The 25,286-nt window shown below is 39.9% G+C and overlaps 1 protein-coding gene across 1 annotated transcript in view; it reads left to right on the forward strand.

Moving 5' to 3' along the window:
- The first annotated feature begins 550 nt into the window (after positions 1 to 550).
- ERICH6 (glutamate rich 6) overlaps positions 551 to 25,286 on the forward strand; it is a 305,679-nt gene continuing 280,943 nt past the window's right edge. The window contains exon 1 of the mRNA XM_086944146.1: positions 551 to 833. Within this exon, the coding sequence (XP_086800272.1) occupies positions 713 to 833 (121 nt within the window). The 5' untranslated portion in view covers positions 551 to 712. The remainder of the gene's footprint in view (positions 834 to 25,286) is intronic.

Consider the following 25,286-nt stretch of genomic DNA (forward strand, 5'->3'; position numbering starts at 1 on the left):
TATTACGTCTCAAATTATATAGAATTTCTCTTAATGTAATCTTATTTTGTTAAATATTTTGCATTAGATTAACTGACTGTTTAAACTTGAAGATGTTGTTTATTCAGTCGAAATAAAAAATCAATTTGATAGTCGGCTTGTTTTATGTTGTGTATGACCCTTAACAATAAAAAAATAAGCCACTTACTTTTTACCGACCTAGGAAGAATGGAAAACTGAGTTAACCAGCTTTAATTTATTTTTTAACTCACTTGGTTTGACTTTATAAAACTTCTTCCACCTCTCTGTCCGAGCACCAGTTGTATCGACGGGTTTTGGTCTACACTTGTGGGACAGAACTGTTTTGCCTCGTCATGCTCAATCCGCCCGGCCCCCCTGGAGCTAGTAGCCAAAGGCACAGAGAAAGGGGGGGGGCGGCGGGCAACCACGGGCGGGGTGTTTCCAGAGAAACCAGATCACAACAAAGCACCTTGCAAGCCGCCAATATCCTACAGACAGAAGAAAAGGCTGACAGCGCCCTCCAGGGGTTAGCTGAGGTGTCGCAGGCTCCCAAAGAGCCTTTCCAGCTGCCCTCCTTTGCCCAGTACCGACACTTAAGATTCGACGCATCGCATCCTCAGCAGCGGCCGCAAGGCGTTTGAAAACAAACCCGCCGTTCCCATGGAGCGCGACTGAGACTACAGCGCGACTAGAGCCTGCGGGTAGAGCAGAGATGGCCTCCGGACACCGAGCGCCGCGCCCCTTAGACGGCAGCCCACCGAAGGGCACCCTCACTGGAGTACCTGCCGCCCCGAGGGAAAGGACCGGGAGCTCGCGCTGCTCCCCACGCACAGGTAGGGACCGGAGAACAACACGGGTATCACTGAGGCATGCTTGATAAACACCTGCTGGCTGACGGCCACTTAGGCGCCCCACCTTCATCTCACGCGGGGCACTTTGAGATGGTACTTTCCATCGCGCACGACTATTCTCGTGACTAAACAACTACACGTGCCGAATTCCAAGACTCAGCAGTAAGGAGGACTGAGCTCAGTTTCGCAGGGTAGCAGGGCTTTAAGTGCGCCAGGTCTCACCGGGTCTGAGCACCGGCAGTTTTTTAAAGGGGGCCTTGAAGCAGGTCTCTAGGGGCTCTGTTTCGTGCCCTGGCACAGGCGGTCCGTTTTTTTCCCCGACTGCAGTGACTGCACACCTGCTCACTTCTCAGAAGTGGAGAAGTTAGGGTCATGCTGGGTGTGCGTTGAAGGGGAAGATAAATCTTTTACAGAGAGTAATTTTCTCTCTGGATTTCCCTTTTATTTTTTAAACTCAGGAGCAGCAACATTGTCCTGGTGTCACCAGGGCTTTAAGTGGAAGCTTTTTCAATAATCTATGCAAGACATGGTTTCTGCTTTTTTTTATCTTATGCAACTAACAACCATTGACAAAGCCAATAGTCCTGACTTCTTGTAGGTATGATATAACTTGTATCATATATCTGGATTAAGGCTCCCTGTTTTCCGTTTTTACAGATTTTTACAGATAAATACACACAGAAAACAATGTGTTTTCTGTCAGCATTTATTTTTAAAGGTGGCTAAATACAGACATGTGTGCTTCTTTGAATGAACCTTCGTGCTGTCTTTCATGAATTATAACCCAACAGCTGAGCAGATGGCATGTTAAATGAAAAAACAGGATGACATTTCTTTAAATAATGGCATTTGTCAACATGCATTTGTGGTATAATGCTAATATTTACTAGTAGATGTATTAGCATGTAATATTTGGTTGCTTAAATAGTGAAAACATGACAGACATCAAAGTATGAGTGCGTGTGGAACAGTTGAATAAATATGGAAATGTACAGTTTTACAACTCAATTTTTACGCAAAACACAAAATAAATATGGATAAATACAGATAAAATGGTCAAAAAATAAATATGGATAAATACAGACGGAAATGGTAAAAAAATAAATACCATAAAACCGGGAGCCCTAACTGGCTGCAATGACAGAAACAGCAAAATACAAGTCTGGCGGCACACTATGCCAAGCACCGAATATTAGCCTACGTGTTTTTAAGCCACACCTTATTTACATTTGCCATGCCCCTTTGAGAGACCCGTCCCCCCCACCCCAGTTTTTTCATCCCACTTAAAGCCATGCAGTTTAGGGTGATCAACAGACACCGGTAAACACTACTTATGCTCCCAAACAGACCTGTCAAATCAGTGCTTCCAATGTACAGGCATTTTCAAGTACCCAGGGCCGGACTGGGAACAGAAACCAGCCCTGGCAAACTGCTCAGCCACCCCCCCCCCCCCCTGGGGGGCAGGGGGAGTGCAGCCAATTTTGTTACGGGGGCCGATATTGCTGACCCCTGGTAACAAAAACAGACCCTGGGGCCCAAAACCAGCCCCCACTGTAGCGGCCCACTGGGGAAACGCCCGGTGCCCGCTATGGCCAGTCCGGCCCTGCAAGTACCTAGGCCCAGATGTATGATTGTTTCAATGCTGCACTGTATGAAAGGGAGAGGACAAGAATGCGACAGATCTATCATTACGCGGACACAACTCAGTGCAGCCTAGTGCTAACACAGGCACATTGCGCTGTGGTGCAAGGGCGCCTGTATTACAGGCAGGATTGTTTTTGTGCAGGAAGGTACACCTTCCTGTACAAAAATAATCATCAGAGGCATTTTGCTCTTTCTAAATGTGTTGCAGAATGCAGCATTATTAGAAAGAGGGAACAATGAGGAGAAGAAAACATATTCCTTTTTGCGCCTCTCCTGTAAAGGCGTACAATTCTGATGCATTCCCAAGTATACTAGTGTTGGTAAACCTAGGAATGCTTCAGAATACATGAGTGGGTGCATGGGAACACACCCACTGCTTCCATGTAATGCTTTCCTGTACAGTGTAACACAAGGTATAGATGTGTTCTGTCTTACATTACACCATATTTACCAATCCACGCAGAGGGCCTCTACATAGCATGATAAATCAAATTCTAGGTTTTGCCTTGCAAGGGTGACTCGAAACCTTAATAAATCTGGGCCAGAGTACCTGTACCTTTGTAATATGCAAGGGACAGGAACACCACTTCTCAGCAGGGGTGCAAAACTTTTATTTGGAGAGCACCCCCCACCTCTGGGAACAGATACAAAGGAATAGAGTACCAGCGCTTTTGCATTTCCAGTTTAAGCAAAACACTGTCTGACATAATCTAATACAGTAAAATAAATTTGCCCCTTGGGAAAGTAAATAAATCAACCTATGGGTCTTGAAACATTCAACTATCAGTCATACACCACACCTACAATCATAAATTGTGCCATGTAAGTGTCAAATGTGCACAGAGCTTTAATCTTGTACACAGGGATCCGTTGTCAGAATTGCTCATATTTGTTATACAGTAACAGTTCTCTACATGGGGCTTGTAAATATAAAAACAATTCATACATGCAAAGAGATTTCATATTACAAAAATACATGTCTAAAGCCCTCACCACAACTTGGCACAAAAAGTTTTAACAATTAAAATATCAAAATCAAAAATACATTTTAAAAGGGAGAAAACACAAGACAATACACATAAGTCTGTCCCAGTGATGGAAGTCCACTTTAATCATAATAAATAATACGTGTTGCTTTGCAGGGATAATCGTGTACCATCTTGCAATGTCAGGCGGATCCTTCTTATCAATAGTTCGTCTACATGTTTTGGTGGAATATATGGTATGTTGCCACCTTCTTCAGGAGAAAACTGAAAAATACACAATCTCACACACATGTTCACAGCAAATGAAGTGTTAAAACTGTTCAGTGAGGTAAAAAGCTCTTTAACCCGATCTTTTCTTTCAGATCATGGTACCAGGAGGATTTCCTATTACTTATTTATTAAAAACATATAGCATATTCACAAGAATTGCAAACAAAACAAGATGATGGACGGAGTGCTGAAACTTCACAACCACTCGCCCCCAGTCACAGATCTGGGTTTAATTCATTGTTCTTTTGCTCACTATGCCACCCCAGTTTGGAACAAGCCATATGCAAATCAGTCTTGACCCTGCTCCTCATGGGAACAGCCCAGTCTGAATTGCCAGGCCAGATCCTCCCTAGCCTGGAAAGAAGCATCCTGGGACCAGTTTCGGTGTTTCACCCTTCATCAGCCAGACTAACTTGAATCCAGTGGGACAAGAGCAAGGGGCCCACATCTGGGCATACCCTTGGCCTCTTAGGGCAAACATAGCAAACACAACAAGATGATGGGTGGGGTAGTTCTAACTCACTCCATTTTTTGAGAGGACTTTTATTCCCAAGATCACTCGGTTAGTTGGACAGGTTGGTGAGGGCTCCTGGCTTTTTGCCTTTAATATTCCCATTGTACTGAGATTCAATCATCAAAGATCATTGCATTTGGGGGCGTGGCTAAGCTGGCAAAGATGGCAGACGTGCTCGGGTAGAGCTTTGCTGGGAGCTCCCTGTTTGTGGCCACATTTATCCGTTCTGGCTGACCTGCTGCAGTTTTTGGCAGACAACGATGCGCCAGTACTCCCGCTGCAGTTCCTAGGCAAGTTTTGGGCAAAACCGAGAGCCACACGCTGCACTGCGACGTCCGGACCTGTGGCGAGCCGGGCGCGCTCATAGTGAGTCGGAGATGCTGGGTACGCGAGGCCGTGGCTGAGCCCCGTCTACTGGGCCTCGCCGACTGGCGTAGTTACTTCCACAGTGCCGTTGAGAAGTGGACTCGGCGTCGTCTTATATCCTGATACATGAGTTGTGCCCTTGATCTCTGCACCATTGGATTGGACCATCGACACGCCACAGACTTTGGCAGCTGGCTTTGGCGTGCTAGCAGACCTGCAACCTAGCTACACTACTGCACCGCACAGACTGCTCAGCCAATGCACTGGAGCCCGTGCTCAAGAGGCACAAATTGGCGGCCGAGCAACTGCACCTCGAGACCGCCTATTATGCCTTGGAGCAGTGTATGGAGTCGACTCCGGTGACCTGCGATGGCATTGTCAAGCCCAACTGTGAGGTATGGGCTGAGTGAGGGGGAGCAACAAACCTGAGTAATAACTATAGCGAGTCCCTGGGGGCCACGACACGCTTGAGCGGCCCCAGGTGGCTCTCTCCCCCCTCCCCTCCCCCTCCGTATTTTCCGTTTTATCGCCTCTGCTACGCATTGGTCTTGTGGACCCGTGGCCCTGAGGGTTGGAAGGTCAGCATTCAAGTGGCCCTACGTGTGTTGGGATGTCCTGATGCCAGCTTCAACCATGGTGCTAACCTACCAGTAAGACTCGTGGTGAGGGCGCTCGAGTGCAGCGGGGGTGCTAACTGTCCGGTAGCTGCTGACCAATGCCATAACACACACCAAGCGCCTGCGGGACACTGCGAGTGCACAGGGAGCTGCTCGCCACGTCTGCATTGATGCCTGGCTTGATCATTGGAGCCCCATCCACAGGCGCACAGAACTGACAACCCGAGTGAAGCAGTGACCACTTGCTTACACTACACCTTGGCCTGCGTTCTCTGATACACGTGACCGCCCGGGAGAGATCCACCATTGCGCAGCGTGCAGGCAGCTGGGGCCCTAACCGGAACAGGCCAGAGAACGCCTTGAGTTCACAATTTCAACTACATGACACAGGCCACTCGCGCCAGGGTAGGTGCAGGTGGCGTTCTTACCTCACCTCTGTCCTTCAAGACCAAATCAGGCAAAATGGCGGCGCAGGCTGCCATGGATTCGACTTCCGACAAGCTAGACGCAGTGCTGGCAGCAGTTGAAAAACTGGGTGAGACCCTGAGTCAAACACGCACTTCCTTGGAAAACAAAATTGATAAAGTGGCCATTGACCTCACACACCTACAAGCTGACCATTGCAAACTGGCAGACCGCACCACCACCCTAGAAGCTGACATTGCCGACATTGCCCCACAAGTTGCAGCTGCAGATCAACACATATAAAATTTGCTGAATCGTGTTGAGTTCCTGGAGGATAGGGCCAAAGATGCCGAAGGGCTGGCACGACGGAACAATGTACTTGTAGTGGGCCTACCGGAAGGACAGGAAGGGAAAGACCCAACTGAATACACTGAGGCTTGGCTCCGTTCTCTGCTGCCTGGGGGTACTCTTTTGTCTTACTTTGTAGTGGAAATAGCACTCAGGGTACCAACGAGACCGCTGCCCACGGGATCAAACCCGCGACCGTTCCTGATCCGTCACCTCAATTACAGAGACAGAGATGCCATACTGCAAGAAACAAGAAAATTACAAGACATTCAAATTAATAATCATAAAATAATGTTCTTTCCAGATTACACAATACAAGTTCAAAAACAGAGACACTCCTTCATGACAGTCAAGAAACGCCTTCGGCAGCATAACCTACAGTACTCCATTCTGTTTCCAGCATGACTATGAGTGACCTCTTACACCGCGCGATTATAGCCACATTGCATAAACACTGGGGCGACATGTCAAAAGAACCCTCAACACATTTGTCTATCCAATATTTGCACGTCATGGGACAGGGATGCCACCTGATTAAGTGGCTCACCGCCTCCCTTAGGCACCACACAGCGACAATGTTACTCCCCTTACGGGCGAGCTGGGAAAGGGATCTTTAGTGACCCTTTACAAATGCTGAATAGAGCAGGGTACTGGAGAGGGCGAATAGAGTTCTACATAATATGCGTTTTTGCCTAATACAATATTTTATAACTCAAAGGACATATCTTACCCCAGCGAATATGAACAAATACTATAACCCAGATGTTGCCTGCCCGTGAGGTCATACCACAGACGCGAATTTGTTACCCATGGTGTGGAGCCGCCCACATTTAAGGGAGTATTGGGAATCAGTGGTGTCCTCATTAAGTCGTTACTCAGACCATATGATACCCCTGTACTGGGAGACTTGTATATTGCATCTCTACACTAGTACCAAAAACCAATGACTAACCTACTGTTTTATCGCTTTGGGGTTAATCGTAGCTAAACGATTGATCACTAAAAGATGGGGTTTCCCCGAATTCCCTGCCATACTTGCTTGGAAGTGCTCATTACAAGTGTGGGCCAAGGCAGAAAGTGTTGCCCTGCATAGAGAAGACACACTAGGACTGCGCAAAACACCAATCGCAGCGCACTGGGACACAATATTGCAGGAGGTACTGGAAAGCGATTAAGCCCCTGGAATCAAACCTGTAATTGTGATAGACATGCCTTAATATAGCACCTGCACAGGCGGTAAAAGGACCTCTCACATACATGACATCAAAACAGGTTCACTCAAATAAGTGACCACCGAGTACACTTTAGGCAGAGCCTACATGTCGTGACACGGATGCATATCCATGCCAACCTCTGTGGGGATCCGGGGAGAATTGCTTCAACTCAGAGGTGCCATGCTAAGTTAAACCCCATCCTAGTTACCCTTTATTTGTCCCCGACCTTACTGCCTGCATCCCAGGCTGGCAACCTAAGTGACTGTAAGCACAAAGCCAATCGAAGGGTAGATCACACTACTAGTAATCGATAGCACCCAAAAAAATAATAATTCACTGAATAGTGAAATACTAGTTGCTCCATTACATGCAGAAACCTAAATTATCAATGTTGCAACACCATATGCTCTGTTACATGCGTGCAATGACTGTAATCGAAATATGTGCTGCACTGTACCATACAATATATACCTGCTTTGTTCTGTGTTGAGATAAAGAAAAACAATAAAACAGATTAAAAAAGAAAAAAAACAGAGATGACGAGGGGCCTGTACCACTTCAAGTCTATAAGGAATCTGATCAAAACCAAGGTGGGTTCACTAATTAAAATGCACAAACAACATTCGAGAAATATGACCTCATACACATCATAGTACTTTTCCAGTTCCGAAGAAAGAACTTAGCTCCTTGAACACTACTCCCATATTTGAGTCTTCACTTCCAAGGCATCCTTGGATTCCTTCCTTCATCTGATAGCATCAACTGATAACACTCCCTTTGCTTTTCATTAAAATTATTTGACCTTGCCAGTTCTTCCTTGCTTTGCGATATTTGAAACACAATGTGCTTTTTATTAACTAATGAATGCCTTTGGCCTGCACCTGCAGACGAGAAAGCATATAGAAAAACTACTTTCACGTTCCTATTAAATGACTCGACTGTAAGCTTAAGGTCCACAATCATGATAACTTAAGAGTTTAGTTTTCTTTAAATGCATATTCATTCTCCAACCTACGTATAATCCAATAAATGAAATCTTTAATGAAGGATTCAACCCATATTGTATTGTACTCTTATGTGTGGCACAATAAACTAATACATATAATATTAACCAAAAATGACAACTGGTCACAATATATAAAGAAAGCGTAGAACAACAAATGGTTCTTTCTGACTAATCCTAAGCGAATGCCCTGCGTGAAATCCATTTTAGCGCACCACCCTGTAATCTAAACCTATTCAAGATTAATATCAGCATTCCAGAAGTTTCTAATAAAGGGAAAGATTAAATATGCGTATATATATATATTCAATGAAAAAACCATAGGTTATAGACCATATATAGTTAGGAATTCGCATTTACAAAACCTTATTTTACTCGCACAAAACCATTGAAATTCCATATATAGTTAGTTGCACTAACTATATATCGCGCACCCGCAATCCACTGCTGATGATGTCACATATTACATCATTCATGACATGGTCAGTGACATCACTGATGACATCACTGATGACAACATCCAGTGACTGTATGTTTCTGTAAAGTGTAAATATGTCTTACATATTGAAGAATGAGTGGATGTATAAGTGTTTGGATGAAGGATTTAGTAGGTGCATGACTGACTGTATGAGTGAGTGATTAAATATGTCTCACTGAGTGCATGGGTTAGTGACTAAACTGTCTTAATTTGTGCATTATTATGTCTGTTGTTCTGTAAACTGCTGCATGTGTTGATAAGTAGCTATATGAGTAACTATATGGGTTATTGATTGGTTGCCCAAGTATTTGTATGGGAGACTGTGTGTGTTTGTGGGTGGCTGGGAGGTGTATGACTCTGTGCATAGATGTGTGAGCAGTTGATTCACTAGATGTATGGTTTCAAAAGTGCATGTGGAAACAACTGTATGGGCGGTTGACTGTGTGCATGAGTGTATTGGTGAGTGAATGGATATCTCAGTGCTACATGTCAAAGTAAGTACATATGTAAAGCACAGTACATGTGAGAGTTGACATATATAAATAACTGTGCATAAGAGCCAGTGAATGTGTGAGTGGCTGTATGGATTATTGTGAACTTGTATCAGGGATTGAATAAGAGAGTAAATATGTGTTAGTATATGTTTGAATAAGTAAAGTTTGTCTAACTGTATAGTTGAGGAAATGGAGGTGTGATTGATTCTTTGCATGACTGACTAGGTGTGTGAGTAACTCCATGGATGAGTGACAGTCTATGAGTGTCTGTTTACAATGATTGTATCTAAGGTTATATTAGAGTCTGAAGAGGTTCATCGTATTATCACATGAATGATATCATCAGTGATATGATCAGTAATGTTAAATGAGATGTCATCAGTGATGTTATCAGTGATGTCATTTGAGATGTCATCAGTGATGTCATTTGAGATGTCATCAGTGATGTCATCAGTGATGTCACTGACCATGTCATGAATGATGTAATATGTGACATCATCAGCAGTGGATTGCGGGTGCGCGATATATAGTTAGTGCAACTAACTATATATGGAATTTCAATGGTTTTGTGCGAGTAAAATAAGGTTTTGTAAATGCGAATTCCTAACTATATATGGTCTATAACCTATGGTTTTTTCATTGAATTTTCAAGGTTTTGTAAATGCAAATTCCTAACTATATATGGTCTATAACCTATGGTTTTTTCAGTGAATTTCATTGGTTTTTTAAAAGCTAACATCTGTAGCTGTAAAATGTATTATTCTTTAAATCCCAAAATATATATAGATATTTATTGATAATTTTTTTTAAATATTTTTTTCTTCGCTTCTAGTTCGCGAACCGGGAAGCTTTCCGTTAGCTCATCTTGATGCCGCGATCTAGTCCGCGAACCGGTCAACGTTACGTTAGCGGAACAGTGACGCGTCGCGGAAGCGCGACATATCACGTTATCGCGTAATGCGTCTAATGACGCGTCGCGTTAGCGCTCCCGGAAGTGCTCCGGACCGCGGTCCAGAAGCGATCTGGGACGCGGCGCGCGCCGCGTAACGTAAGCGGAACAGGTCATGTGACTTGTTTATCAAACTTCTCATTGGTTCATTTCACTTTTGGTTTCCAAATGATGTATGACTAGGTCATGTGACCTAAAAATAACACTTTTCATTGGCTCAGAACTTTTGTTTTCCCCAAATCATGTAAACCCCTCCTTATTTCCTCACTCTGACTTTCATCTTGGTGAGAGAAAGACCATTTATCTGAAGATCCACAATGGCTTCCATTCTTGCTGCAGCTGGTGCACCCCCACCACCACCTCCTCATAAGAAGAGAGGACCACCTAGAGAAATTATGACTAACAGAGAGGAGGAAGATGAGGAAGAAGAAGAAGAGGAGACAGAGGAACAACAATTTGTTGATGAGTTGCCCCGGGTTTCCAAACGAAAATCCAGTTTCATATGGCAGTTTTTCACCATCCCTCCTGGAACAAAGAAAGTGAATGCAAAATATGCCACCTGCCTCATCTGTGATCACACATTGTCGAGAGGCACAGAAAAGAAGTACAGTATGGGGAACTATACAATGCATCGTCACATGAGCAGGTGGCATCCCTTGAACTACAGCCGGGCTGAGTTAAGGGATCTTGTAGACAATCCGACGGCAACTCCTGTGGCAAGATCTACATCCACATTGTCTTTGACGGGAAGAGAGGCACAAGAGACTGTGCCAAACATCCAACCTAACTTCCAGCACATAAAGTTATCTTGTGTTCACTGTGGTGAAATGCTGTCATATGGCAACATGAGTGTCAACCTCATGAACATTGCATATGAAAATCATAAATGCCCTAATGCACCCAAAAAGTAATTTTCTTTTTTTTGCTCCAGTTGAGCCGTTTTGAAAGCCTGTTTTTTGTTGTCTCCCCTCCATAAAAAAAACAAAAAAAACATAAAACAGTTCTAAAAATACAAAAAAATCAAAAAATGTTCAAAAAATAAAAAAAAAATATAAAACACCAAAAACAAAAAAAAACAGTTCTTTTCAGAACTACCTCCCCTTTCAAACAAAATTGCTAGAATGTTTATCACTCTGGCAAGCTCTATTTCTTTTGGTTCGCTTCAAGTTCGCTGACCGGTTCGCGAACTTTAAGCGAACTAAAAAAATATTTTTTTTAAAAAAAGAAGAGTTAGTATAAGGGAAGTAATCAGAGAATAATGTAAAAAGAAAGACAGCTAGAGAGAGTAAATGAGAGATAGTGTCAATGACATCATCAGCAGTGCATTGCGGGTAAAAAGAGTGGAAAACATTTACCTTATAATTCTTGTTACCTTTTTTAAATATTTTTCCATACTTTCAATCTGTAAAACAAAGAACAAACATTTCAAAAAATATTAAAACATGTATTTAAAAATTAGAAAAGACAAGGGAAAAGGTTCAAAAACAAACAGTTTTTCAACAACTTTGACATTTACAGAAGTCTCTGCTTCTCTACGTTCACTACACAATCCTAAAGATATATATTCGAAAGAAACTGTATCTTGATGTTGCTGAACTGAGGCCTATTTTGGAACATGATGTTTTTCTTGCACTGCTAATGTCTCACAATAGTGATGCAATAGCAGCGCAAAAAAGATGTAAAGCCATAAAAAAATTGTGTCTAACATTGTAAATGATTGTTTTAGGATGCAAATAAGATGTGTGCTTTCAAGAGCTTTCTTTGAGGTGAGGCCTCTTTTTTTTATAAAAAAAAAACACTACCCAGAAGTACAGCACTCTAAGCATTAAAATTGATATTTACAGAACTCAGCTTACCCATATGTACCACACATTTCTAAATGTATATCATAAGGACAAAAAGCATAACATTAATTATACATGTTAAATGGTTTATTTTTGCTGTTCTCAGAATGTATCAAATTTCACTTAAATCAGTGACTTGAAGGTATTCATCATGTAACAGCGGGGAAAAAAAACACAATCAAAATGACTGTGTTTAAAAAACCCATACAACCTAAGAAATCTGATTTCAAAACTTCTTAAAATTAACTTACTTTCAATGACGTCGAAGGATCTCCTATAAACAGCATCCACTCTGTTGTGCTTTAAATATTTTCAGCCCGCCACTTTCTGAAAGAAAACCTCCATCGATACGTGAAATATGTTACATAGAAAAAAAACTTCTCTCATTATATCACATGTTTCCACTAGGCCAAATCATGTTGCCGCGATTCGCAAATCTTGTAATTCTTCCAATCAAATCCCGACATTTTCTATTTTCGCAACTTTCAAAAATAAAATATTTGAGATTATTTTCACAATCCTGGACTACTAATATCTTACTCTTCTTTGTCACTCATGTTCTCCTTTTCCTATGACACTGATACTGCTTACTATGAAGCAGACTTACTTGCATCAGGTTTATATAGTTGAATTTTTAATCGAGACAGCATTGCAGACTTACATTCCCTCTACTTAAAATTTTGGTTTTAAAAACACCAGGTAAGAATTTTTAAGGTCAAACGGCAATTTTTTTTTGAACGTTACAACAGAATCATTACAGAATGACCAGCCGTTTCCAGACTTTAAGTAAGCTGTATAATGTCCTGATGTAGTTGATGAACCATCGTGATAGATAATTGCTACAGTAACAAAAGTCCTCCCTGATATTGACAGCTGAGAAGCCACAAATTTTTTTATTAAAGTTGACAATTTTGTTCCATCAGGCCTACATCGTTGCATCATTAAAATGACATACTGGCCATATCTACGTATAAATAATGTTGACATCATATCACATTTACATTGACTACACTCCATGTTGTGATCCGCTGCATTTACTAGCTTATTAAAGGAGACTGATTTACTGTCTGGCAAAGTTAAATATATAAATCTTTCTGAGTCTACACTAGTAGTACTTGATACCATACAGTTCTCGCAGTCATGCTGCCATTGATAAGAAAGCCCAAACAGGTGATCTACATCTACACCCTCAACTTGCAATATATCAAGCATATACATTAAAAACTCCTGACAATCTTGCTGATTATTTTCAGAGAAGTCTGTTTGACCTGAACATTCATCTAACAGATAACGAACTTCAGACACACTTTCTACTTTTGTTCGATCAGTGCTACATTTCTCGAAAACAGAATTCAACAAACAGCATAAAATTTGTTCAGAATTCAACAGAATCTGTTCTTTTAAACTCTCTAGTGAAAAGAGAACATTAACCACTACATTTGCATAGCAGTTGACACCAGAACTGTTTTCAAATTGAAAACCGACAACATCTTCAACAGAATCCACTTTATTTCTGCTAACAACTTTCGGTTCATTGACTTTTAGTCTTTTTGCAACAACTTCCCTACTATTACTACTATTTCTACGTTTCCGGCCTACCACACGTTTCTCAAACAAAGGATATTGTGGCAAATGTGGCGCATACTCTCTTCTTAACCTATTGTATTCCTTAACACAATCTAGATCCGCACAAATGTTTGTGACATCACAGTCAATCAAGTACAATCCCGATAAAGTTCTAACTCGCGACAATGCCACATATGCCATACCCTCCTTGAACACTGAACTGCCAATATTCACCAATGCACAGTCTACACTTAAACCTTGCGATTTATGGATTGTCACCGCATATGCCAAGCAAACAGGAAACTGTTTACGGCGAACATATAAGTCTTTAACAAGCAAAAACCTAGCAGAACAACGAGCAATTTTCTGTACTTCCTCAATACCATCAAATTTAATTCTTAAAAATTCTATTCCATCTCTATTTCTGTATTTCTCAAAATCAACAACATTACCCATTGATCCATTTACCAGACCTCTTTCTACATGTAAATTCCGTCTCAAAATGATTCGGCAATTTAAACACACATTCAGAGTCTTTTCAAAACCCGCTGTCTTAGATATAGTCTTCTCTAATGAATCCAATTTTGATTTCAAATTATCTGACAAAATAATTGTTGATCCCATATGCTCTAATTTGTCGATAGCTTCAAGTTTCACAATCTCTTGCTTTTCTAAATTCAACATTTTGTTGTTGAAGATGGCACATTCTGCAAGAGTTGGCATGAGACATATCCCGGATTTCTTCTCAGTAATTTTCTGAAAAATATTCTCAGGCACAATCTCTTGTTTGGGATACAAATTTGACAGTAACCGTGCATTTAAAGCTTCTTTCCCATACTCGGTCACTTTTCCAATTCTAATATCTTGTAGAATATTCTTGTAATCTTCATCCTTTGCCTGACGCATATTTTGATGCAGTTCTGCATAATTGAAGTTTAACCATATATTGACGTTGCCAATGCTCCCTAGGCACTTCCTGGTATCTTCATGCGTGAGTATTTTGAACACAGGTTGACCTTTTACTGGTGTCAGCTGTAGAAGATCTCCAAAAACAATAATGTGTTTCCCACCAAATAAGACATCATATTCAGTTTTAAGTACTTCTTGCATTCTCAAATGCACAAAGGCAAGCATGACATTGGAAACCATGCTTACTTCGTCAATGATAAGTAGTTTCATTTTCCTCAAGACTCTTGAAACTTCACAGCAAGCATCTCCAGATAACTTGTTGTATTGTAATTTGTTGTCATGCTCCACCGGCAGCATCAATAGACGATGCAAAGTAATACCTTTAATATTATGTGCTGCCAGTCCAGTAGGAGCGGTGACAACACAAGACAGCGATGACTCAGTCCTTTCCTGCAAATAACAAGAGATTGCTTTAATGAGGAAACTTTTTCCAGTTCCCGCTTCTCCACTCACGTACAGTCGGACAGGCTTCAACGACGTACACGAGCACTCTTTCTTCTCATGACTTAATCCGTGCTCAATTTCCTTGGTAACTTCATCATATATTTTCCTCTGCTCAACGTTGAGTTGTTTTTCCAAGTCTTGTAAGTTAACTGAATCCTCCTGAGCATGTGCCATGGCTCTTTCTACTTCATTCATAGCAGTGGCAGCTTCATTTTCGATAATAGGTCCTCCAAGTGGATCTTGACTCAATGAAACAGAACTCTGACTGTCCTGAGAACTGTCTCTGGCAATCTCGGCTGCAATCGTTGCTTCCTGCTCAATTTCCAAAGTTAGCATTTCTTGATATTTAGAAAAAGCAGGACATTCTATGGACTCCTTGGCTGCATTGAAAGAGTCTTCGTAACAGAGGAAATCTCCAAGCAGTTCCTCTTCTGCACGCCAAGGCTTGAAAAGTTGCAAAAGTGCTAAATAGAAAAACTCCTTTTTTTCTGGAGATTCGCCACTTAATTTTCGATGGTTTACTAATTGGCATTTTCTTTGCTTGACCAGGCATCCCTCACTTCCAATTACAGCATACACTCCTTTCTCAATATCTTCTTTGATGTTCCTCTTGAATATATAATTTTGGAGAACCTCATATAGACAAACATTCTCAAGGTGACTGCTTCGATTTGGATAATATGTATCCAACATGTTGGTCTTCAAAATGTCGGTACTGTTTGGTTCCTTTACTGCCAAATACTCAATTTCCCGAACAGGTTTTAGAACTCGATTTCGCGTTGCAGCAAGACCAAGACTCGCCCAAACGAGACTCCTGGATTTGGCATAGAGACTTGCTGAAGACAATCGATCAGAACATTCGTAAGCTCCGATTTCTCGATGCGACAACATCTTCAGACTGAAACTGTACAACTTCTTGCTGAGGCTCTTTTCATGGGAAATGTCCTCCCACATATCCTTCAGTTCGGTCTTTTCTTTTTTGGTGATGTAAGATGTCACATACCGAGCCACTGCCATACAGTTGTCAGCCACAAACTGTATATCCATGTTCGCATTCCACATGGACAAAATCACTGGGTTGTAGTCATTGATGTACTTGGACTCTTCGTTCCTTTTCAAATTGTATGTATTCTTGGGTGATTTCCTCGTCACATTATGTCGCAGCGAAGACATCAAACTGTTCACTCTTCCTTTAGAAATCACCGGTCGTGGAAAGTTGAAACGACATTTGGTGTAGAACTTGTCCTTGTTTCTGAATTTACGACGACAGTACTTCCCACAACGATGGCTTTGGAAACGTAGAACTTGTTCTCTTAGACTTTTCTTCTCCGTTGCGTTTGGAACAGCACATGTAGAATACTGTTCGATGAAATTCATCACTAAGTCATCCGGATCTGTTCCAAATTTAGGTGCATCCTTGATCCACAGCAACATATGTATATGAGGGGCACCTCTTGCTTGATACTCCTTTCTCCAGAAGAAATCCAACACCTCTCCAAGAGGTGGATTCTTTTTATTTGTGATGAAAGACATCATAGCTTCAAATCTATGATTGAAGTACCTGCATACATTCACAGGATCCAAAGAACACAGTTCTCCAGGTGTCTTGAATTCAATGTTTTCAATATTTCCATTTGCCTCTCGTAGAAATTCAAGTAAGTCATCCCAGCCATACTCAGCACAGCTCAGAGTGAGGAACCATGTCGGAGTTCCTAAGTTCCTCAGCATACATTTTAAATCACCATGACGACGGTACCAGTACTCATTAGTACCACGCTGACACGCCATGAGATTAATTAAGTGAGAATCCAAAATACTGTCTTGGACATTGACTTTATGCATAAAGTCACTTGCCGAGATGTTTCGCATCTGTATACCACTTTTTAAGATGTGGTTCACTGCATATGAAAGTCCAGACAGATCGCTTTCAAACAGGAGATGAAACAAATAGGGAATGCATTGCCGAAACCTAGGATCTTCTGCATACAATCGTAAAGTCCGGTATTCAGACGCAGGAATTTCACGAGGTCGCTCATCATATCTTCCTCCTTGACCTATGGGAAATAGCTGTGGGAAACACCGAGCTTCCAAACTTTCCTCCCAAACACTAATGGGACTCCCTTTGGCTTGTTTCATTTGAAACAACTCAATAGCATTCCCCATGACTTCCTTGGAATGCAAAGGATGAACACTATAATGTTCATATATTTCTTCACTTTTAGAGGCCTCTAGTTTCTCAATTTGGCCAGCACACAAATCGCTATCCTCTTCATCACTTACTTCCTCTTCTGCAACATATACATTCTTATAGTACTTATTATTTTTCTTCAAATACACTGTTGCCTTTTTGACTTTCCTAACATCCACTAAATCTTGCCATATTTTCTTATTCTTTGTCGGAACCCCATTAACCAAGATAACCAGAGGTTCCTCTTCCACTTTTTCTATTCCAATTGTGTTAATGTTTTTGTTCAAATCTAGAGGCAAATAAACAACTCTTCCCTTTAATCCTCTCTGTAAATCTGCTGGAGGCAACTTCCCTGTCTTTGGCTCCATTCTTACAATAGCCTGAAAGGGATGGATACTTTGAATCAAAATAGATTCATAAGTATTTAAATCCTTCAATTCAGAAGGAATCTCAACCAATTCCAGATTATTATGAACTGCCCTAGCAGGCATCTGGTTTTGGTTTAATTTATTACAACAATAAGTACACACACGTTGATCCGATCCCAAATCAAAATAATTTTCTACCATCAAGTATGTGGCTAAATCCTTCCATTCACTATTATTTTCCCTTTCACTTTTTGCATATAAATCCACTACCTTAGTCTGATTCTTATAATAAGTGCGTCGACAACATACACAAGTGAAATTAGGCCTCTCACTTGATTTCATCTGAAACGTGGCAATTTCCTTCTGAAAATTATCTGTACTGGAAACCTGTACATTATCTTCCACATTACCCTCTACTTCAGGGTCAATTTGAACATTCTCATCTTTATTACCAAAGTAACAAAACTCAATTTCTTCACAAAGATTCTTCACATCTATTTCAGAACCATGCAAAAGAGCAGCACATAACTGTTTAAGCATAATTGCTGGACTCTTAGCATAATACAACATTCTCACTAAATTTCTCACTTTATTATGATGCACTGCTAGCATCCTGAAATGATGAAAAACACTCTGGCATACTCTCCTGGAAAGACAAGCCAGTGAATGACCACGCAAACCTGTCATTTGTCTCACTCTGCAAGGATCTAAATTTTGCAACAACTTCATTTTCTGCTTCAAACTTTTCTTATTAAATGTCCGTATAAAATCACAAAGCAAATTGATGGAAACCTGTCGCACACTGCAAATAGAACTACACTTCCAAATGTACACAGGACCCTTAGGACGTCTTCCTAAAACCTCATCACTTAGCGCCTCTTCTGTCTCTGTTGTCACAAGTTGTTCTTTTTCAACTGGACAACCATCCTTCACTTCATAAGCTCGACCATTGATGTCAACTGCATGCACCAAATCATTATCCTGAAAATAAGTCTCTTCATTAAAAAATGCCTCAGAACTTGAACTATGCATCCATTCTCCAGAAAAAACTTCACAAAAGTTAGTACGATTTACTACTCTCTTCCATCTACTTTTTGTTTTGAAATCAGAAATTACCTTGCTTAGTTTCCTAATTCTATTAATTACCAAAATAAACAACTTTCGCTTGATTTCAAAAGCATGATCAATAATTTTCTCTACATTTTTCTTCTTCCTATAAAATGCCGCTTTCTGTTGGCCTTTCTTTTTAATATTTTTCAATAAATTAACTAATATCCTATTACGGAACATTCGTTGTCGAATGTCCCTAAACTGTTGTTTCCTTCTACTATCATGCACAGAGTTATCTCTTCCTCTACCAGTAACATTTGTGATGTGTCTCTCCTTTCCATTTAAATTACGTTTTTTTTTGTGAACAGACACATTTTTTTGTGCAAAATTTTTTTTACTACAAATATTTCTTAAGAATGATTTCGTGCTCTTACCCGGCCCTTTCTTGGTGTTTTGACAAGTATTTGGGGAAGAGGACTGCTGCAATAAAACATCATCCTGCTGTCTTTGACGTTTTCTAGCCTTTCGTATTCGACTTCTGGAAGGCATTTTCCAAACTATGAAAGAATCTGCAGTTGAATCTGTGAAAAAATATAATATAAAATGTTATTAACCACTATTACCAAACAGTAAATAAATAACAGTCATCTAAAACTTAATGCCGTACTAATTATTTAACATAGCAAATATTTTCCACCAGCACTGCATCACAAAAATGACACTCAATGGTACAAAACAGGCATACAACACTCATAAATCACTCCCTAATATTTTAAATCATTAATTCAGGATGACGATAAGATGTAGCCTATCTAAAGGTTTGTTTAGGCCCAGATCTTTGGACTGGGGTGAATGTGTGTCATTGATCCACATTCAGTCCATCACCTGTTTTGTTTATTTGAGGTGAGGCCAACACATGGTTGCAGATAAGATTTTCACTGAAAAAAAACCAAGGTAAAAAAACATGTAAAGGCCTACCAATGAAGTAAATCATTAAATGAAAACCAATACATTTCTGGGAATATGCACTACTAGTGCTTCATAAGATGTTTTGGGTCATATTTATAAGTTATTTGAGTATCTAGTATGCTATTTTACATTCTTCATGGTGCAAATTTATTGTAAATACGCTCCCACCTACGGTTGGCAAATTTAGATTTTGATTATGGGAGTTAGATAGGCATGTTAATAATTTCCCAAAAATGGTATATAACCCCAAACAACCTTTGTAGCAAATGCTCTTAGCCATGTTATCCACCTCCCATTGGATAACATGGCTAAGAAGTGCTTGCAAATGTGATAAAAAAAGGCCTGCAATGCATGAATATCGCAGAAAAATCAGCGATATTCATGCATTTTCCAGCAAATGCTCTTAGCCATGTTATCCACTTCCTATTAAATAACATGGCTAAGAACTGCTCAGGGCACCATGAGCAACGCTTTCCATTTAAAAAGGGAAAAATAACATCAAAGACACTAAAATGCCTTCTAAATATGAACCCAAACAACCTATGAAGCAATGTGGAAAAAACTGCCGCAATGCATGAATATAGCAGAAAAATCAGCGACATTCATGCATTTTCCAGCAAATGCTCTTAGCCATGTTATCCACTTCCTATTAAATAACATGGCTAAGAACTGCTCAGGGCACCATGAGGAACGCTTTCCATTTAAAAAGGGAAAAATAACATCAAAGACACTAAAATGCCTCCTAAATATGAACCCAAACAACCTATGAAGCAATGTGAAAAAAAACGGCCACAATGCATGAATATAGCAAAAAAATCAGCGATATTCATGCATTTTCCAGCAAATGCTCTTAGCCATGTTATCCACTTCCTATTAAATAACATGGCTAAGAACTGCTCAGGGCCCCATGAGGAACGCTTTCCATTTAAAAAGGGAAAAATAACATCAAAGACACTAAAATGCCTTCTAAATATGAACCCAAACAACCTATGAAGCAATGTGAAAAAAAACGGCCACAATGCAAGAATATAGCAGAAAAATCAGCGATATTCATGCATTTTCCAGCAAATGCTATTAGCCATGTTATCCACTTCCTATTAAATAACATGGCTAAGAACTACTCAGGGCCCCATGAGGAACGCTTTCCATTTAAAAAGGGAAAAATAACTTCAAAGACACTAAAATGCCTTCTAAATATGACCCCAAACAACCTATGAAGCTCTAACAGTACATATCCTGAAATTTAATTCATTTCAAAATTCGTTTTTAAACACAGCATATAAATCAATTGTATACCTGCATTCATGAAGAAATAACTAAAAATATCCTTGAGACACATGAAAGTGTTTTCTGGAATGCCCTAGCACCATTTTTGGGACACTATTAACATGGCTAGGTAACTCCCATAATCAAAATCTAAATTTGCGAAGCACAAGTGGGAGCGTATTTACAAGACACTTGTCCCATGAGGAACACTTTACATTTTAAAAGGCGAACACAACATCTTAGACACTCAAATACCTTATAAATATGGCCCAAAACAACCTATAAAGCTCTAGCAGTACATATCCAGAAATGTAATTGATTTCTTAAATCGTTTTTAAAAGCAACATATCTGTTTCAGCTTACATAACAGACCATGAAATGGCCTCCATGTATTACAATATCTTGTGTTACTGCATGCCAGAATGTTACACCAAATATGCAATTATAATTTCTCTATGAAACTAATTCTATTAGTATATCACTAGAGACAAAACCACATTTTAAAAACACAGCTTTCTTCATCATTTTCTCCTTAAATCATACTATTCTCTATCTAAATTAAATAAATCTTTTCTCACCTTAGCAAATATTTTTTGAGTTTTGAAAACAGTCTCAGAAATACACCAAATTGTCTTCAGCAGAAGAAAAAGGATGCACTCCAAAGGCTGCAGCTATTGAAAGCACAGAAATACAGATATTCTTTTCACATATCTCTCATATTAGCCAATCATACCTCTTCCCTCACTTTTTTCAAATCAAAACCCTTCCCCCCTCTGCCCTGTCTGCCTTGTTTCCATAGCAACCACCTCCTGGAAGACCTCTCATGTTTCCAAATTCACAAAACAATGTTTCAATTGAACTCTGAACTCTCAGTGCACCTGCGTATCCAGTGCAATCTTTCATTAATTGTTTCTTCCTTGACCATTCAAATTACATCTTTCAAAGAACACATCCATGCACCCTAACTTTCTGTTTTCAGAAATGGAAATGCACCAATCACTGCTAATGAATCATTAGCATAGTAAAACCACAGTTTTTTTTCTTTAGAAACTCCTACTGTTTCAACTGCCCTTTCATTACCACACTTCATCTGACTGCAGAACAACCTTCTTCCACCATGTTTAACGTCTGGATTGTTGGACATAGTTACATCCACTGGGCTCAAAGGTATGCTGAGAGCAGAAATTTACACAACCTCAATTTACAAGATGTGGAAATTAACTGGTTGGGCCAAAGAGGATTAAAATGTCACCAATTGATTCCATTGGTGAAAACCTTTATGCATTTGCCAAAACCTGACCTGTTAATAGTGCACTGTGGAGGTAATGATTTGGGCACTTTGACAGGGGTAGGTCTGGAAATGCTTTTAAAGGACACCTTGGAGCAATTAATGGCACTTTTTCCTCAAACTGCCTTGGTATATTCCAATATATGCCAAAGACAGAAATGGAGGTGGTCCAACCAATTTTGTCCACAAATTGAGAAAGCGAGGAAGCATGTAAACAAATCTGTTTCAGCTTACATGAGAGACCATGGAATGGGCTCTCTGTACAACAACAACTTGCGTTACTACATGCAAGATATCTACAGAGGAGATGGAGTTCACTTCTCAGATGAGGGCAACAGAATTTTCATTCTGAATTTAAGACTGTGCATTGGTACCTACTTATAAGTACCTAAATGTACCATAAACCCAAAAGCTCTTCTCAGAGCTACCCTACATCTGATCACTCACAATTATTATTTTTCTCTAACTTTTTTTCACTAATTTTCCACAAAATTCGCTCCCCGGAGCGCTACCCGGTTCGCTAACCGAAAGCTAACCTCGCGGAATTTTTAAAAAAAAAATTTTTTTTCCCGCACATATAAGCCTCCTCAGCCACGCTCAGAAAACCTAGGGGGTCAAGATAAGTCTACCATGACCCCTTCTACCCATTCTAAACATTATTTGCCCTCCATCTTGTATCTTAATGCAAACGAAACACAAAATGGTGGACTCCCGTGACGCTTAAGGTTCGCTAACCGGGCAGCTTCCCGGAAAGCGGTCCTAAAAAAAGGCGGGAAAGTAATTTACAGAAAAACGACTAGAGACACTCTCATCAAATATAGATTAGCTCATACTACATAACAATCCCTTCCATTCTCACAAATTTCATTGAAATTCCATTTAGCCATTTAGCCTGTAGACCTCTCCAAGTACCGTGAGGTAAATTACTTCACAAAACACATCTGAATTGTTGGAATTGACAACCAATGAAAATGTTACTTTCATTTTCTACTTTTATTACCTGACATTTGATTGGTTATATACCTGTATATATATAAAGGGAGAGAAGGAAACACAGCCATTTTGACTACTACTTCTTGTTGTACCTCCTATTTCAAAAGCTTCAAAAAACTTCAACTTCTTTGTGAAGGTAAGTTATAATTTAATATATTGTGCACTATGACTTAATATAGTAGACTTTTTCTGCTAGATATACACTATCCCTCTGTAGTAGTAATGTATTTAGATAGACTTCTCTGTTATAGTTATCAATGGAGTAAGGCTTGTCTTGGTTAAATCACATACACTTTTTTATAGTCCTATTTCCACTCTCATACTATACACTGCCAAAAGATAAATTCACTGATAAAAACTGCCTATCTAAAATTAATCCCAACAGTGCCCTATCTCTACTAATATATATTTTCTTATTCAAAATTTCAGGCAAAATGGAAGGCGAACAACAAGTTTCATTTTCGATTGAACTGAAGGAGAACAGCCAAGACAAACTTGATGACTTTATGGATGACAGTAGAGACCACGAACTTCTACAATGTGTTGAAGCAGTAGACAACTTGCTTCAAAATGAAAAACAATTACACCCTATAATAAATTATGACATTTCTGACAATGAAATGTTAGAAAATTTAATAAAATATGAAACACAATCATAATAAAAAAAATAAACAAAGAAAACAAAAAAAAACAAGAAAAACAACAAACAATTAACATACAGTATTAGAAAAGTCTTTCATTCTTTTATCCATAAAGTTCGCTGCCCAGAAAGCTATCCGGTTCGCGAACTTGGCGCTTACCACGCAAAAAAAAATTTTTTTTTTTTGGACCCTCTAGGCCCTTTTAAAACCTCCACATAAAACCTAGGGGGTCAACGAGGATCTACTATGCCCCCTTATGGTAATTTCCCCCTTTGTTTTGGCCTCCTCTTGTCTCTCGATCCTACCGAGAGACAAGATGGCGGCCGCTCCGGACTGTTTAGAATGTTGACAGACACCGGAGGGCCAATCAGCTTCTCATCGCAAAGTTCCGTTACGCGAAAGGTTCGCTAACCGGATAGCTGCCCGGAGCGCTGTTACAGATATATATCTTGATTTAAACGTTAATTTCTCAAAATCCATTGAAGCACATATATTGAGACCTAGCAAAGGCACATCGGGCTAACAGTCCCTACAATTTTGCCAAATTTCGTGAAAATCCATTCAGCCGTTCGGGCTAAAAGTGAGTCCAACCGCCCTATGGAAAATAACATGGGAAAAACGCGTTTTGGGACCCCCCTTTTTTCTCGGCCCCCCCTTGACGAACCCCCCCCAAATTTCCAGGAGCTGCTCAGAAACAAAATGTGCCATTTTCCTGAAAATTTCAGCCAATTCCGTCCACAAACGCCAAAGTTATTAGGCATAGAATTTTCAAAAGTCCCATAGAGAAAAAATCCTAACTATATATACCTACTGGCGACCGCCAGTAGGTAATATATATATATATATATATATATATATATATATATTTCCACATCAAAGGTTCTTTACAAAGGAAAACACTGCACTCCAGCAGAGTTTACTTCTCTCAACGGTTTATTACGTGCAGATAAACACCATAGACCACCACCAACGCGTTTCAACTGACTCACAGTCTTGCTCACAGTGTTTGAGTCCTTCATCGCGTTCACATTTTAAAGGTTCCCATGTATGCCATTTAGGAGGCATTATGGGAAACGTAGTTCAACATAAATGTTACCAATTTCAAAAAAGAACATGAGTGAATATTTACATATTTTTGACTGCATATCAAAGTTCATTATCAGCTAATTCCATTTAGATCGATGTTAGTTTTAAATTGGACACATTAAAATACTTTATCAGATTTTTCAAATTTTTCTAATATTTTCAAATTTTTCGTGAACACAAATCTTTTCGGGCGATCTATGGTAATTTTTTAACACAAATATTTATTTTCATATTTGATCTTTATCTACGAGTTCATTCAGAGCTCAGTGCTCCTTTGACCATTCATTGGTCTTGTATTTGCAGATCGAACGTACATTATTTACAGTATTTACATTGTATACAGTTCCCATCTAATATGCTAAGTGTATTTTAATTGTTTTTTTTCGCCATATCTGATTTCCCATAAAGGATGTTCAATATACTTTATTGTCCTTTATTCTTCAAATTGGAATTGTTGTTATATACAGTATTTACA

This window comes from Lissotriton vulgaris, chromosome 11, assembly GCF_964263255.1.
Source record: "Lissotriton vulgaris chromosome 11, aLisVul1.2, whole genome shotgun sequence".
Lineage (NCBI taxonomy): Eukaryota > Metazoa > Chordata > Amphibia > Caudata > Salamandridae > Lissotriton > Lissotriton vulgaris.